Source organism: Erpetoichthys calabaricus, chromosome 1, assembly GCF_900747795.2.
Source record: "Erpetoichthys calabaricus chromosome 1, fErpCal1.3, whole genome shotgun sequence".
Classification (NCBI taxonomy): Eukaryota; Metazoa; Chordata; class Cladistia; order Polypteriformes; family Polypteridae; genus Erpetoichthys; species Erpetoichthys calabaricus.
This window is the reverse complement of record NC_041394.2, coordinates 71,753,737-71,771,442: the sequence shown is the minus strand read 5'-3', so window position 1 is coordinate 71,771,442 and position 17,706 is coordinate 71,753,737. Positions and strand designations below refer to the sequence as shown.

Below are 17,706 nucleotides of genomic sequence, written 5' to 3'. Positions count from 1 at the left end.
TGTGCTTGGTGTGTGGGTGTATGTGTGTGTCCTGCGGTGGGTTGGCACCCTGCCCAGGATTGGTTCCTGCCTTGTGCCCTGGGATTGGCTGTGACCCTGTGTTCGAATTCAGCGGGTTGGAAAATGGATGGATGGTTAAGACTTTGAACTTTAAACTCTGAGGCTACAGGTTCCAATCCCACTACTGACACTGTGTGACTATGAACAAGTCACTTCACCTGCCAGTCCTCCAGTTGGATAAACACAAGCAATGTAAATATATTAAATGTTGCATGGCACATTAGATAAAAGCGTCAGGCAAATAATAAAAAATGTATGCACTATTTGTATTTTATAAGGTGAGAGGAAAAGTCTTAATAATTTAGTGAACCGATTGAAATGTTTAATGCTAATTCATGAAATCACGAAAGCTCTGCGAAATTGCTAAAAATTAGACCAAGGAGACGTTTTCTTGTAACGCTACGAGGTGATCACCCTGCGTCCCTTTTTCGCCCGAAGTAGTTAGCTGCTACAATTTAGCCAGTTTGAACTGTTAAACATTAGAGGGGAGGGGCGGGCCGGGGGCCTGGCCGCCGTCGATCCGGGGCCCCCCGGACGCCGGGGCCCTAGGCGGTCGCCTACTTCGCCTATGCCTAAGGCCTGGCCTGACCAGCTGAAACCGGGGACGAAATCTTACCCGGGGACAAAACGGGGATATGTTTCTGAGTGGGGCCAGTTGTCTGAAAAAGGGGACTGTCCCCGGAAAGCAGGGACGGATGGTCACCTTACCACCAACCAACAGGCTTTTAAATTATTGACACGCAGAGCGACAAGCAGCACAAAGCCAGCACAAAGTCCACTTCTCCTTAGCGTTCATTCAGCTCCCTACCCCCTTGACAATGCGAAGTGGCCTCCGGGGAGGGGGGGGGGTTTGAGCGAACGTGCGTTCAGCCCTAGCCCCCAATTCCTCCTCCTCCTTCCGAACGCGCAGAGCGACAAGCAGGCATTTTGGCAGAAGCAGCACAAAGTCCATTTCTGCTCTGTTGAGAGTTCAGCTGCCCCACTTCACAAAGCGAGTGCAGACACATTGACGTCTGATCGCTGCGTGCAGTGTGCAGTGTTGGTCTGCGGTGTTTAAGAATGTAGAAAGTGTTTAAGAGCATAGGAAGTGTTTATAAGAGCGTGGGAAAGGTTAACAAGAGAGTGAGAAAGGTTTGTGGGAAGGGTTTATAAAGCCTTAAAATATGTATAAATAATAAAATAAATATAGGTCGCTACTTCGCGGATTTTCACCTATCGCGGGGGGGCTCTGGAACGTAACCCCCGCGATAGATGAGGGATTACTGTATTATGGGTAAATCCACGCAGTCATTTCACGTTCGCTTTGTCTGACCCCTTTCATCCAAAGCACGCAGTGAAATGTTTCAATCTAATGATATTTTAACAATCCTTTATTACTGACACATATACATACATACATACATACATATATATATATATATATATATATATATATATATATATATATATATAATTCACTAAGTCCATGGCAAGAAAGACGCACGCAAGACAGAGCCACGCCAGCCAACTCAAAGAGCCCCGCCCACCAACAATTCCCAACCCCTAACTTTAAAAACGATATGCCTGTATCTGCCAAAACCAGTGTTCAGTCACGGACAATTGTATGTTGCTCTCTCCAAAGTTCCACCCTTTCATTCACTCACAGTCGTATCCTCAAACCCCCCATTTGGACAACTGTGTCGTTCAGGAAGTGTTCACCCATCCATCCATCCATCCATCCATCCATTGTCTCCCGCTTATCCGAGGTCGGGTCGCGGGGGCAGCAGCTTGAGCAGAGATGCCCAGACTTCCCTCTCCCCGGCCACTTCTTCTAGCTCTTCCGGGAGAATCCCAAGGCGTTCCCAGGCCAGTCGAGAGACATAGTCCCTCCAGCGTGTCCTGGGTCTTCCCCGGGGCCTCCTCCCGGTTGGACGTGCCCGGAACACCTCACCAGGGAGGCGTCCAGGAGGCATCCTGATCAGATGCCCGAGCCACCTCATCTGACTCCTCTCGATGCGGAGGAGCAGCGGCTCTACTCTGAGCCCCTCCCGGATGACTGAGCTTCTCACCCTATCTTTAAGGGAAAGCCCAGACACCCTGCGGAGGAAACTCATTTCAGCCGCTTGTATTCGCAATCTCGTTCTTTCGGTCACTACCCATAGCTCATGACCATAGGTGAGGGTAGGAACATAGATCGACTGGTAAATTGAGAGCTTCGCCTTGCGGCTCAGCTCCTTTTTCACCACGACAGACCGATGCAATGCCCGAATTACTGAGGATGCCGCACCGATCCGCCTATCGATCTCACGCTCCATTCTTCCCTCACTCGTGAACAAGACCCCGAGATACTTGAACTCCTCCACTTGGGGCAGGATCTCGCTACCAACCCTGAGAGGGCACTCCACCCTTTTCCGGCTGAGGACCATGGTCTCGGATTTGGAGGTGCTGATTCTCATCCCAGCCGCTTCACACTCGGCTGCAAACCGATCCAGAGAGAGCTGAAGATCACGGCCTGATGAAGCAAACAGGACAACATCATCTGCAAAAAGCAGTGACCCAATCCTGAGCCCACCAAACTGGACCCTCTCAACACCCTGGCTGCGCCTAGAAATTCTGTCCATAAAAGATATGAACAGAATCGGTGACAAAGGGCAGCCCTGGCGGAGTCCAACTCTCACTGGAAACGGGTTCGACTTACTGCCGGCAATGCGGACCAAGCTCTGGCACCGATCGTACAGGGACTGAACAGCCCTTATCAGGGGGGCCGGTACCCCATACTCTCGGAGTACCCCCCACAGGATTCCCCGAGGGACACGGTCAAATGCCTTTTCTAAGTCCACAAAACACATGTAGACTGGTTGGGCAAACTCCCATGCACCCTCCAGGACCCTGCTAAGGGTATAGAGCTGGTCCACTGTTCCGCGACCAGGACGAAAATCACACTGTTCCTCCTGAATCCGAGGCTCGACTATCCGACGGACCCTCCTCTCCAGGACCCCTGAATAGACTTTTCCAGGGAGGCTGAGGAGTGTGATCCCTCTGTAGTTGGAACACACCCTCCGATCCCCCTTCTTAAAGAGGGGGACCACCACCCCGGTCTGCCAATCCAGAGGCACTGTCCCTGATGTCCATGCGATGTTGCAGAGGCGTGTCAGCCAAGACAGTCCTACAACATCCAGAGCCTTGAGGAACTCCGGGCGTATCTCATCCACCCCCGGGGCCCTACCACCAAGGAGTTTTTTGACCACCTCGGTGACCTCAGTCCCAGAGATGGGGGAGCCCACCTCTGAGTCCCCAGGCTCTGCTTCCTCATTGGAAGGCATGTTAATGGGATTGAGGAGGTCTTCGAAGTATTCCCCCCACCGACCCACAACATCCCGAGTCGAGGTCAGCAGCGCACCATCCCCACCATATACAGTGTTGACACTGCACTGCTTCCCCTTCCTCAGACGCTGGATGGTGGACCAGAATCTCCTCGAAGCCGTCCGAAAGTCATTCTCCATGGCCTCCCCAAACTCCTCCCACGCCCGAGTTTTTGCCTCAGCAACCACCAAAGCCGCATTCCGCTTGGCCTGCCGGTACCTATCAGCTGCCTCCGGGGTCCCACAGGACAAAAGGGTCCTGTAGGACTCCTTCTTCAGCTTGACGGCATCCTTCACCGCCGGTGTCCACCAGCGGGTTCGGGGATTGCCGCCACGACAGGCACCGACCACCTTACGGCCACAGCTCCGGTCAGCTGCCTCAACAATAGAGGCACGGAACATGGCCCATTCGGACTCAATGTCCCCCACCTCCCTCGGGATGTGGTCGAAGTTCTGCCGGAGGTGGGAGTTGAAGCTACTTCTGACAGGGGGCTCTGCCAGACGTTCCCAGCAGACCCTCACAACACGTTTGGGCCTACCACGCCTGACCGGCATCCTCTCCCACCATCGAAGCCAACTCACCACCAGGTGGTGATCAGTTGACAGCTCCGCCCCTCTCTTCACCCGAGTGTCCAAGACATGTGGCCGCAAGTCCGACGACACGACCACAAAGTCGATCATCGAACTGAGGCCTAGGGTGTCCTGGTGCCAAGTGCACATATGAACACCCCTATGCTTGAACATGGTGTTCGTTATGGACAATCCGTGACGAGCACAGAAGTCCAATAACAAAACACCACTCGGGTTCAGATCAGGGGGGCCATTCCTCCCAATCACGCCCTTCCAGGTCTCACTGTCATTGCCCACGTGAGCATTGAAGTCTCCCAGCAGAACGAGGGAGTCCCCAGAAGGTATGCCCTCTAGCACCCCCTCCAGGGACTCCAAAAAGGGTGGGTACTCCGAACTGCTGTTCGGTGCATACGCACAAACAACAGTTAGGACCCGTCCCCCCACCCGAAGGCGAAGGGAGGCTACCCTCTCGTCCACCGGGGTAAACCCCAATGTACAGGCTCCAAGTTGGGGGGCAATAAGTATACCCACACCTGCTCGGCACCTCTCACCGGGGGCAACTCCAGAGTGGTAGAGAGTCCAGCCCCTCTCAAGGAGATTGGTTCCAGAGTCCAAGCTGTGCGTCGAGGTGAGTCCAACTATATCTAGCCGGAACCTCTCAACTTCGCGCACTAGCTCAGGCTCCTTCCCCTTCAGAGAGGTGACATTCCACGTCCCAAGAGCCAGTTTCTGTAGCCGAGGATCGGACCGCCAAGGTCCCCGCCTTCGGCCACCACCCAACTCACACTGCACCCGACCTCCTTGGCCCCTCCCATAGGTGGTGAGCCCATGGGAAGGGGGACCCACGTTGCCTCTTCGGGCTGTGCCCGGCCGAGCCCCATGGGTGCAGGCCCGGCCACCAGGCGCTCGCCATCGAGCCCCACCTCCAGGCCTGGCTCCAGAGTGGGGCCCCGGTGACCCGCGTCCGGGCAAGGGAAAACGCCGTCCAAAATTGTTTTTCTTCATAGGAGGTTTGTTTAACCGCTCTTTGTCTCATCCCTCACCTAGGACCAGTTTGCCTTGGGTGGCCCTACCAGGGGCATAAAGCCCCGGACAACAGAGCTCCTAGGATCATTGGGACACGCAAACCCCTCTACCACGATAAGGTGACGGTTAAATGAATAAATAATTATGCGGCGTACTACACCGCGGGTTGGCTAGTTTTAATAATTCGATTAAGAAAGCAGCGCTTTCAGTGCGGTCGGTGCAGTACAAACAGAAATGTAATTAACCAACTTTGAACGGAAACTAGTGCAATGACTGGGCGTGCTTCTCCCCTGCACTGCGAAAATACCAGCTCTCCGAAACCTATTAAGGGGTTTCAGTAAGCAGTTTAGTTGATACAGCAATACAAACATGGATTGATTAAAGTGTTTACAATTTAATCTCGATAACGAAAGATTTAAGTAAGAGCATGCTTACCTCACGCAGTTGTCCGTCTAACTGGTTTGTGCGGCCGCGAGTGCACACTGCCGCTCTGTCACTGACAACACCTTATCACATTTATCAAAACGAACCTGAAAAACTTGGGCTTTGTACACATCGTGTTGTATAACCTAACACTGTCTTTGCCTTCTTAATGGCATCTGAACACTGTTGATAGTGCTGAGTCAACTACAACTCCTAAATCCTTCTTATAAGGTGTGCTTTTGATTTTCAGACCTCCCATTGTGTATTCAAACCTAACATTTTCCCTTGCTACATGTAATACTTTACATTTACTGACATTAAATTTCATCTACCACAAATCCACAAATCTGCCCAAGCCCGTGTTCTATCCAAGTCCTTCTGTAATGATTCAATGGATTCTAGATTATTTGCCAATTCACCTACCTTGGTATAATCTGCGAACTTAACCAGCTTGTTACTTATATTCCTATCCAAATCAAATCATTTGTATAAAAATAGCAGCGACCCCAGCACCAACCCCTGTGGAACACCACTCTTAACATCAGCCAATTTTGATAAGGTTCTTCACACCATAACCCTCTGCTTCCTGTGTCTGAGCCAATTTTGTACCAATCTACAAACATCATCCTGAGCTCCTACTTCTTTTCCTTTGATGCCCAACCTCTCATGTCACTTATCAAATCAAATGTTGCTTATCAAATACTTTCTGAAAGTCAAGTTAGATAATGCCAAAAATTGTTCTTTCTGGAAACTTCGTGTGAATGGTTCAAAAAAAAGTTCCTCTATGGCATTATTTTTAGGAATGTAGTTCAGAATGTAGAAACAAGAATCTTAAATAATAAAATAACATCCGAGGCCATCTCATCAGTCTTAGCATTATTATACTGATCACCTGTGTTGTTTAGAACTGATTTTAAAAGTTTAATTACAAATTATAAAAGCATATAAAGTTTGCAATAATCTTCCTTGCTATATTAGGGAAATAAGATGACTGCAGTGTAAAAAATATCACAGAAATACATTATATTAACCATATATTTTTCTTTGTAAAAATCTAATACAATAAGTGGTTAAAACAATAATTTTAAACAGAAAAATGCCTGTAAATGTGAATTTAGGCAGTATTTCACCTGCCAGAAACCAACTAGCTGTTTCAATGCACAAGAATATTTTAGGAATAATTGTATTACTGTAAAGTCACAATGGCACAGCATTCTAAATGTACACAAAGTTACAGTATTTGCATATGGAACACCTTTTCACTCACAGTTAACAGTACAAATTGTTCTTGATAAGCCACACACCTTGCACTGTGGGAAGCAAGAACTTTAAGATGGTTAACAAACTCAGTTTTCTGTATCGGCAGAAGGTATTGTGTGATTATGGAATCTGATTTGTGTTGGGTTATTTTTGATAAACTGGAGCATACTAATACACCTTACATCACTAAAGTAACCTTTCCATCTCCACTAGATAACATGAAATAGTTCTATTAAACACTACTGACACTTGGACCTCTGATCCTTGATGAAATGTGCCTCTAAGGAAACATAGCATCCCAGGTCACTACAGCAAGGTTTCAAGAATATCCTTCCCTGCCATCTGATGTCGCCATGGCTCTTCTCCTGAGAGATATATTGTGTACACTTATAGTGTTCGTTTCTTGTCAGCCATGTCATGTGGCCTTGCTGCTGTTTGCTGTGCAAAGGACTTAAAACCCAATAGTGTGGCAGAAAAAAATAGCATCTCCAATTCTGTGGTCACGTATGACTTTCTGTTGCACTCAGAGTGTATCACTGGCATTTGTAATGAAAATGATCAATCATCCTGTGTAACATGCCACAGTGGTGGAGGAACTTGCTGCGGTTCTTTCCCTGTCTTCAAAGCTGTGTGTCCATACCACTGTTTTTTTTCCAGTCAGCCACAATGTGTGGCTGCCCCACCACTTGCTGTGACCAAGATCAAGGTTCAAGGTCCAGTGGTGCATGAGTTTCTGTGTGACAGACAGACAACCTAAACATTTTATGTATATAGTATAGATTGGATCCACTTTCATGTATAAAGCTGATTGTCTGATAAGGCTGTTTATTGGTCTATGCCTGTAATAGTTATTGACAGTTGAATATTATTTAACCATTGAACTACACTGAAAAATACTGGTTCTTTAACCGCATTTTGTGGTTCTTTAGTAAGTAGTATAACTATTTGCTTCATATTCAAATCACCGTTTCATTCTGGGAAGGGTTCTTTGCATATGAAGTTGGTTCTTTGTGCTTTGAAAAACTTAATGTGTAGAAAAAAATGAAATCTTTAACATATGGTACGCTATCTTGCAGGTTACAGTTTCTTAGTTACAGGTTAAGAAAAACTGAACATAGTCTGTGTTATTGTATGCAGCAATAGTTCTTTTAAAACCATAACCCATTGGTATTTCACAAATCTATTGCCGTTTGTTCATTTATTGAGCCTGTTGCAGATCTAAATAAATAAAGGTTCTTTCTGGAACCTTGATGTGGACGAGTCTTTTGGCAACCAAAAATAGCTCTCCTATGGCATCACTCTGAAGAACCACTCTGGCACCTTTATTTTTAAGAGTGAACAGCCAAGCTTTTTATTGTATATCAGACAAACGTGCTACGATGAATGGACTGCTCATCAAGATTTTTATAAAGTCTTTTATACAGTATCTAATAGTTTTATTTCAAAGTAAACTTACAGTGAATTATTGACTGAAGTACTGTTACAGTATATTGTAACAATCTCACAAATTACTATGCGGTTGTGTGGAGCTGTTCAGAATGCTGTGGAGTGGCCCAGGCACAGAGGAGTGCCTTCTGCCACTCTAAAATAAAGCAGCAACTGGAATGCTGGGGGAGCTGTTAAGCAGGTTCTTTATGCCAAAAAAGGAGAGATAAGACTGTACTAGCTTGATGTTGCTGACTCCTGGTTTCTCTGTTCTGGCACAGTTTGTTTTGATTCTGCATGTTCAGATTCTGCATGTTCAGTTAACACAGAAGAACAATAAACACATTTTTTTTGATTGCTGGAGACACTTGCTCGTACAGTTTATTTCTACTGCCTGGAAAGGGACATTACAATATGCAACACTACAGAAAATTAACGTAAATTGGAAATGGCTGATTACTACAACTCAACAGCAGGGTACTATACATCACAGTAATAAAATAATCCATTTTACCGTTAAGTAGCTTTATAGGATTTTTTCATTGTAGAGCCCCCTAGCTTTATAGGATTTTTTTTATTGTAATACTGCTCACTTCGCTCGCCAACCCCTGTGTTTGGTTAATCCATCCATCCATCCATCATGCTATATCCTAACTACTGGGTCACTGGGGTCTACTGGAGCCAATCCCAGCCAACACAGGGCGCAAGTCAATCGCAGGGCTCCCGCACACACCAAGCACACACTAGGGACAATTTAAAATCGTCAATCCACCCAACCTGCATGTTTTTGGACTGTGGGGAGAAGCACCCGGAGGGAAGCCACGCACACACGGGGAGAACATGCACACTCCACGCAGGGAGGACCAGGGAAGCGAACCCAGGTCTCCTAACTGCGAGGCAGCAGCGCTACGCACTGCACCACCGTGCCGCTGTTTGGTTAATCGGATATACAATTTTAAAAGCTTTTTTTTCTTTGGAATTGTTTCAGTTTCATTAGTTGCACTTTTTACTTTAAAGGTTTATTAAAAACAATATATGGAATTACCGTTTCTTCAAGATCGCATTGAATTTTGAATCCGTTTTTGGAAATACATTGTGACAACGCAACGTATAATCGCCCGTGAGTGAATATTGTTTCTGTTACTCTAATAAATAATCCGACGTTTTCTAATGGTTGTCCCTTTGATTTGTTAATTGTCGTAGCAAAAGCTATTCTCACGGTAAACTGTAAACATTTTAATACGAATGGCATATCACGATCTCCTTTGGTGTCTAATGTTATTCGCGGAATATATACATCACCTTACTTGTCGCCTGTTAAAATTTGCATTACTTCTCCGTCATCATAAATATACACCTGACCGAATTGTGTATTCTTTGAAATTAAGCTTGTCGTTGCTTTAACTGTTGTGGGACGACCTTGCTTTGTCTTGCTATTTTTTCAATTACACCTGGCTCTGATGATTAATTATCTTTTGTTTGCGCTTATGAGATCTTCACTATCTTTTTTTTTGATACTGTAGCGACTGACGTAATAAAGCGTCACAAAAGTTTTTACTTGAACAATCGCCGACTTCGTAATCCCAAACACAACTGTCTACCACCCTCTCCGACCCCTCCTCCCCCGGGTCTCGCCTCCCCCTTACCGGATCAATCAGTACCCCTCTATCAGACTTCCGTGCTGTACTCCGTCCCCCTCAATCGGACCCATCAGTCACTTAAAACAAAAAAGGCTTCAAACTGCTGGCGAGCTGCCTGTTCTGCTTGTCTCATGTTGTTGTTTTAAGAGCCGGGAGCACATTGTGCATGTCTGCCAAAAGCAATCCAACAACTGCTTAGTTAGAGGTCTGTGGACTTGTTTTAAATCAGGCCCGGCCTTAGGCATAGTCGAAGTAGGCGACCGCCTAGGGCCCCGGATCGACGGCGGCCAGGCCCCCGGCCCGCCCCTCTCCTCGCATGTTTAACAGTTCAAACTGGCTAAATTGTAGGAGCTAACTACTCCGGGCGAAAAAGGGACGCAGGGTGATGACCTCGTAACGTTACAAGAAAACGTCACCTTGGTCTAATTTTCACGCATTTCGCAGAGCTTCCAGGGGGCCCCTGGACCCCCCCTTTCGCCTAGGGCCCCATAATACCTAAGACCGGGCCTGTTTTAAATGATGGCTCCCTGACTTATCTCGCGTGACGTTGTGAAAACAACAACTGTACTTTATTTCCGGCCCGGGCATGGTTACGTATTGACATATTGACCTTATACACTTTATATGCACTGTGAGCCATGGAGCTGTGTGTGCTGCGTGACTGCCTTTACACTACTTATATTTTTTTTCTGCCCGTGGTCTTATCTTGTAAGTAGGGCGTGTCTTGCACCGTGGCAAGTGTCTTTGGTCTCGCGGGTCTTTAAAATTGTCTTCCGAGAGAATCACGTATCGTAGCCTTGCATTTGCTTTCCATTCCAGGATTTTCTTTTACATATAGAGATGATACCAAAAAATACTGTGAGAGTAATGCAACTAGTAGCCAGCATTTTACTGTACATTTACAGTTAAATTTATACAGTGAAAACAATTCCATGATTTGACTGCCAGTATTTCATCCAATACACCACACTGACTTGCTTTGAAACAATTTTTTTTTTACAAAAATCTGCAATTTCTATACAATGGGATTTAAACCTAGGCTGCCTGGGTGATGAAGCAAAATCGCTACACCATTATAGAACAAATATAACAGGTATATATATATACAGTATCTTAGTAATTGTATGTGTATTCACTGTTAAAAAAAAACAATTCTTAATTTAATGGCACTTTGTTGGATTGTGTATTGCTCCTCATAATACCATTGCTTTATAAAGAACCATTTAATTCTGGGAGGGTTTCTATGTATATGAAACAGAATCTTTGGCCTTTTGAAAAGATTCCTAATATGTGGACAAAACATAAATCTCTACATATTAACATATTAAGAAAATCTAAATTTAGTCTGGGTTAGTATATTCAGCAATAGCACTTTTAAAGTGGTGAAACTATTGGTATTTCACTAATCTATTATCATTTGTTTCTTTTGGAAGCTTATAAAGATCTAAATAAAAAGTTCCTCCTGAAAATTTCATGTGGATGCATCTCTCTTTGGCTCCTTTAAAAGAATGTGTAACACTCCTAAACATTGCGCCCAATTTTACAGACTCTTTTCACAGAAGCCTCTGTTAACAAACTTTTAGACCAAGTATATAACCAGACCGATCCGAGATAGAAGAATCCAAATATAAATTTTCAAATTCATTTGCGATGAAGATTTTTAATAACAAAACCCACTCCCGTTGATTGTTATAAAACAAAATTCAATCAGCAATCTACACTTTCTAAGTTTGAAGAAAGAGTTAAAATAACTTTCGCGTGTACATGTGTAATTTGTAAAAGACGAAAAAAAACAAAAAGCAGCTTCCAGAAATTCAGACAGGACTAGTTTGGTATTTAACTGTCACCATGTAATAGTGATTTGTATGAAAACCCCACAGTTTCGCATGCAAATCTAAATATAAACTGACATTTTTAAACAAGTTCTAGAGATACTGTACTAAAGAAAAGGAATATCACTTTATTGTAATGTGATTAATATTATGATGTATTATAACTTTTATTTTATGTTTTTGTTTTGCACAAAGATAAAATGCCTTGCTGTTAATTTTTCACCATGTCAGCAGCAGATAGTCTTCTTTTAATCCACTTAAGTAAGTAGGGCAAACGTCAAGAGGGAGTCGCGTGATCCTCAGACGACTCGGGGAGAAACGATGGACCTGCTTCCCTGACATCAGATTCACATAACGGATGGATGAAATTGTGCTTCTCCGGATAACACACTTTATTATAGAGATATTAAGTATAACAATATAAGACGCAAACCATTTCGGAAATGGGCAATCTTCCGAATACCGGTCCCAAATTATTTAACAACTCTTTTCCTATTGAGTGGACAATACTACACTGAAAGCCGCGAAAAAACATTTATTGCAAGACAATAAGATGTATTTCCAATATTTTGTATTAATTCCAGCACAACAGCTGCAACGTCTCTTAGTGGTAACGGTTCAACACGGAGCAACTAAATGTTGTAGTTATCGCTGAGCAAATGCATATAATTGCCAAAAAGATTGCGTTTGTGGCAGTTGCGCCACTGGTCGACAAGTCATGATGCAACCTATATTTTTAAATAAGTAAGCTGGTTATAATTAACCTTATTGCTCCCGCTCCTAAATATTGTCCACTCGATAGGAAAAGAGTTGTTAAATAATTTGGGACCGGTATTCGGAGGATTGCCCGGAAATGTGTATGTTGTGGGTAATGACTTACGTTTAATACAGCCTACGACATATACTGCATATCCAAACCTAACCATCAAGAGCTTAGAAGGAATTATTTACATGTACGAATGTTTTCGGCTATTTTAATCGCCACGTCTTCAGACTTGAGTGGTATAAATTCACAATCACTTATACGGCGGGATGCTTTCTTTGTGTAGCTATAAGTTGGTATATTTACGCTGTGAGTGTTGCTGTGTTCGTATGACAGAAATGACACAACAGGGTGAATCGGTACATTTCTGCAGTGACAATGCTTGTCATGCAGAAAATGGCAGATCACCAACTTCCGAACTGAGCGAGTCGGTTAAAAATCGTCAATAAAGTTTCATAATAAAGGCGGGCAGCGTCTTGTCCTCCGTTGTGTTTATACGTGCTCCCCGGCCATCTTTCGCGATGTTTCACTTAGGGTACACTTTTAGGCTCAGGCATCAACAACAAACACGCGAGGTCAAATGCCGCCTCTAAATACATACAATATGTAGCTTGTGAGAGTGTGGGTGCACACGAGCGACTTCTGTGATGTGTGGGCATCCTGCACAGAGTAGGTCCCTGCCTATTAGCTAATGCTGCTGGTAAAGCGGGTTCAGAAAACATTGGATTAATGATTTCTTAATCAAGTTACGGTTCGGGGAAAAGGCATTACATCCAGAACTGTGTTTGTCCTTAGTCTTTCCGGTGACAGACTGTCAGTAACTCTTGCACAGTTACTGGAAGGCGTGTCTACGAATAGTTCTGAAATGGTTTAATTAAAGTTTTCCTTTAATGCTAAAAAAGATCTAATGTATACTATCAGTTGCAGATTGACTGAAAAAGACTGAAAAAGGAACACATTGTATGGCCGTTATAGTTTCACAAAGAAGGGACTCCACCTTGGAGCAAAACTGTACTTCTACAAAAGCATGCACAGAGCACCATCAGCCATACGCGTGGATGATAAAAACGTCTATTTCAGACCCACGAATTCAAGCTTTTAACACAGAATTAGGTTTGATACAAAACAATAAATAGTGCTATAGACATGCCCCGTTTTAAACGGTACTATTAGAGTTATTTGTATAAATTATTTTTTTGCTGATGCTTGCAGTTAAACGGAGGCAATATGCGACAATGAACAATCGGCATTCTTCTTTAAGGACAATTAAATACGCGACGCAAAAACAATAACTACTTCGGCATTAGTGTTTTTATGATCCCGCCTTCTCTATTTAACGGGGTCGCTAGTGGCCGATGCAAAACAGAAAACTCCTCACGCCAGACAATGGAAGGGCAGAACCACACCAGCCCAATTTCGAATGGGGGTCAAGTAAAGCAAGTCTTCGGCAAATCGGGGGGACCGCTGGTTTCACTCAGAGTAAGCCCAGTGAGACATCATTACAAACTGAAAACTTCACAGGGCTATCAAAAATGCTTTTGATAATCCTTGCGATCGTTGTTCAAGTAAGTCCGATATAGGCTACTGGTCTTGCCTTTGAAAGCATTTCCTTATATCTATTTGGTAAAACATCCCTAGCAAACAATCTGAGCTAAAGAAGATCTGTTAAAGAAATACAATAAATTAACTGCACACTGTGCTAAATTCATTTCCATCATTCATTCTCCACATACTGACTAGAACCGACTGATAAAATTTACCTGTAATAAAATGCAGAAAGATGTTGGTCACTTCCCGGGTTCAAGTCTATATCAATCTGTTTTCCACAGCTTCATCAATAACAGTGGACAGTTATTTTTTTTATTCCGTGATCATAGTGCAGTGAAAAGTCAATGCCCCTTGTATGAGATAATACATCTGGTTCACGGAATGTAACTAACGGGATGTTTTTTTTTTCTTTTTTGCGCATGGTGCAGTGCGTCCACTTCGCGTTTTGCGCGATGCGTAATTACAGTCTCGTTGACGCCCATCCCCTTCATTTGTCAAGGTAATGGAATTGCCCTTTCGAATTATGGCCAAGGCAGCTTCACTGCGAGGTAGCATAACCATAGACATTTAAAATGCCACACGGCACATGCGCAACAGGATAAACCAGCGGCCATATTGCATGGGATTGTGTCGATACATCATTAAGCTCATATGCATAAATATTAGTTCCAGTACACGTATAGCACAGTTTTTCGTAGGATACAGTTATGATTACAGCTGCAGACCTACAAGGAAACCGATAAGTTTATAAAATAATACTGTAATAATATGTGTATTTTTAGTTTACGTGACGTAGAAGTACTTCCTAGTTGCTGAAGAGTTCGTTTCCTGTGTCTTACCTCTGAAAGCGCTCAGTTTGTTCAGGCGTTTTGTTAAATCTGTGCAACTGTTCTTAATTTTATTTTAAACATGGCTGAGTCTATTCAAAAGAAGCTGCAGACAGAACTGGAACAGTACCAACAGATCCAGAAAGGTAACCGTGAAAGGGTGACAGACATGCTCCCAGCTTGGTTAACCAGACCCGAATTGTTCGAAGTGACGGTTTTTTAAACAGCCAGCCACGCTGCTGTCTTGGTGAAGCGACTTCGTATGTCGTTCATGGGGCGCTTAACATTCTAAAAGTCTTCTCTATCGAGGATGATTACTGGCAAGGCTGTACGTATTTCGCGAAAATTCTTTTACAGTATAGCAGCAAGGCAACAACCTACAGCTAAACATTTTCATTATAAGCTGTCTTTTATTTTAAGCGCTTAATGGTGCACATCCTTCTATAGTACTTTACGCCTTTATTATTTTAGTAAACCTTTCATAAAATGCAGGTCGTTTGCCTAGTGGCTGCTGGCTAGTAATAGAACTGATGGTCTCTGGTGCAAAAAAAAAAAAGACCCACAGAGCCAGTTTAAAAATAGCTATTTCTTCGTGTTTCCTTACATTTTACAATGAATAAATTTTTTCAGAGCTCAGGATACCATTTTAGATGTTTGTAGAGTAAAATCCACACAGCAAAAAATGTTCATGCCAAAACTAGACAAGAAAACTTTAAATGGGAGTTGTGTTGCTTTTATTAGGCAAAGAAACCTGCCAATGGGTTAAGCAAAATTTACTTGACAAGATTTCTTAAAGCCAAATAATCGTAATTGCATTTTTTTGATTAGTCAGTAATTCTTACAGTAAGGAAAACCGGATTTAATGTCATGATATAAATATTTTCCACTTGTTTAGATTCCATTTGTTTGCAGTACATTAAATCATATGGTGGCACATAACTGCGCCAAAGGCAATGACGGCTTCCACATTGTGTAACACCAATTCAAAAATTGTGACATTTGAAAACTTTTTTTTTTTTTTTTTTGTTTTGTTAAGTTAGGGCGCATGGTTAAAAGCCTTCACATTTCTGAAATGTATAGCTGACATTTAGGATACTTTTATGGATTGTAAACAAACAAGGCCGTGGAAATGCAACAGAAAATTCAATTGAAGTGTATGCTTTAATCAAAAGTGACCCAAAGTACATTACAGTGTCTGGAATGTGTAGCAGTTGTACAGAAAGGGACATTTGGAAGCTTTTCTTTTTTGCTTTTGGTAATGTTAGGTCTCTTTACTTAAAGCTTTTCCATATCTTATCTGAAAAGATTAATTTTTTAGAATTAATTTTTTAGATTTTTTTTGTGTGTGTGTGTGTGTGGTGAGCAACTAAACTACCCCAAATTCAGCAGAAATTCCATTATGTCAATGGGGAGTCAAAACTGACCTGAAAGATCTGGTAAGGTAAAATGTTTTAGAAGTTGAACAAATTATGGGATGTTTAACTTTTATTTTTACTTTTCATTAATTTGGTTTTATAGATGTCTATAAAATGCGTATTTTAAATAATGATCTGATGGATCCCAGTAACATCCAGATGTTGACATATGCAGATTAGTTATCAGTAGAATGTCAACTGTTGGGGCTAAAAAGAAAGGCTATACATGTTTCAGTGTGTGGTAAAAATGGAACAGGCATAGCTTGTTTGTTTTTATTTATTTATTTTTTTTACAGAAATGTAAAGTGTAGGATAATTGTCTGAGTGGAGCATATTGTGTTGCCAAACTATCAGTGTTTTGTAGAATGACACTTTCAGTAGATAAAGTTAACGATATCATTAATCGGACAGAGGCACAGTCTTTCAGCAGTAGCAATCAATCCGTACCCTAAAAAGTCACAATTTAGTAAGTATACCTAGATGACTTGGGCACTTCCTTTAAGATACAAGGATGCTGGACTGATTTCAGCCACCAGCTCCTTGAGTGATCTTGAACAAATCATTTAACCCACTTGTTTTATAGCTGTAAAAATATTTATATGAATGATTGTGCCCTGATCTTGTAAGTTGCTTTAGCTAAAGGCATATTCCAGAGTAATAATGCTCCTAATGGTATGTCATTATGCTGAAGGGCGCACACAGATTAATAAATTTTGTATCTGTCTATCTCTCTCATATATATAACAAATGCAAAGTTTACTGACTGACACACGTTCTCACTTACCTAGAAAAACACTATGTCCTTTTTCCTTAAAAAGCTGAAACTTGTCAGGATGTCGCATCTAGAACATTAGGTATCTAAGAAAGAACAGTTCAATATATCAGTACCCCCCCCCCCCCATAGAAAAACTAAATCTTAATACATAATTCGCCTGCCTCCTCACTCACTCACATCCGTCCGAAGCTGAATGCGCAGTCGCCTTCTGCGCATCCAACCCCAACATCACGGCAGGCGGTGGACTTAGCCTACACATTATACAACTATCTTCAACAGGTACATTCATGACTTAAACATTTCAAAGTTCGTCTCACTTCCAACTTATACATCGCCTTCTGCGCATCCAACCCCAACATCGTGGCAGGCGGCGGATTTGGCCTACGCATTATACAACTGTCTTCAACAGGTACATATCCAACCCCGAAGGCGAATACGCAGTCGCCTTCTGTGCATCCAACCCCAACATCGCGGCAGGCGGCGGATTTAGCCTACGCATTATACAACTCTTCAACAGGTACATTCATGACTTAAACATTTCAAAGTTCATCTCACTTCCAACTTATACAAATGCCTCCAAAGAGAAAATTTGCTTCATCAGACGAACAGCACGAACATGAGAGACTGAAAAATGTAGTCTACAGAGAGATGTTACAACTTTAGTTGCACACTGACAGGCCTCCAGTATACAAACAAAAAACGTTGTCATAGCATGTATTCTTTAAGTATACAGTATTTTTTGCTGTGATAGTCATACATATCCCAAACCTCTTAGTTAATTATCATTACTTACATCACTTT

At 43.0% G+C, this 17,706-nt stretch overlaps 2 protein-coding genes across 4 annotated transcripts in view; one reads left to right on the top strand and one right to left on the bottom strand.

Annotated features, from left to right (window-relative positions):
- The window catches only part of b3galt4 (UDP-Gal:betaGlcNAc beta 1,3-galactosyltransferase, polypeptide 4), a 31,251-nt gene extending 16,888 nt beyond the window's left edge, over positions 1-14,363 (bottom strand). The window contains exon 1 of one of the 3 annotated variants that reach the window (XM_028801782.2): positions 14,101-14,363. The gene's annotated coding sequence lies outside the window, so the exon portion shown is untranslated. Of the gene's footprint in view, positions 1-5,432; positions 5,539-9,751; positions 9,854-14,100 lie in introns of those variants that run through there. The other 2 variants (XM_028801799.2, XM_028801791.2) reach the window with 2 other exon arrangements.
- A 334-nt stretch (positions 14,364-14,697) lies between these two features.
- The window catches only part of pfdn6 (prefoldin subunit 6), a 35,515-nt gene continuing 32,506 nt past the window's right edge, over positions 14,698-17,706 (top strand). The window contains exon 1 of the mRNA XM_028801757.2: positions 14,698-14,861. Within this exon, the coding sequence (XP_028657590.1) occupies positions 14,798-14,861 (64 nt within the window). The 5' untranslated portion in view covers positions 14,698-14,797. The remainder of the gene's footprint in view (positions 14,862-17,706) is intronic.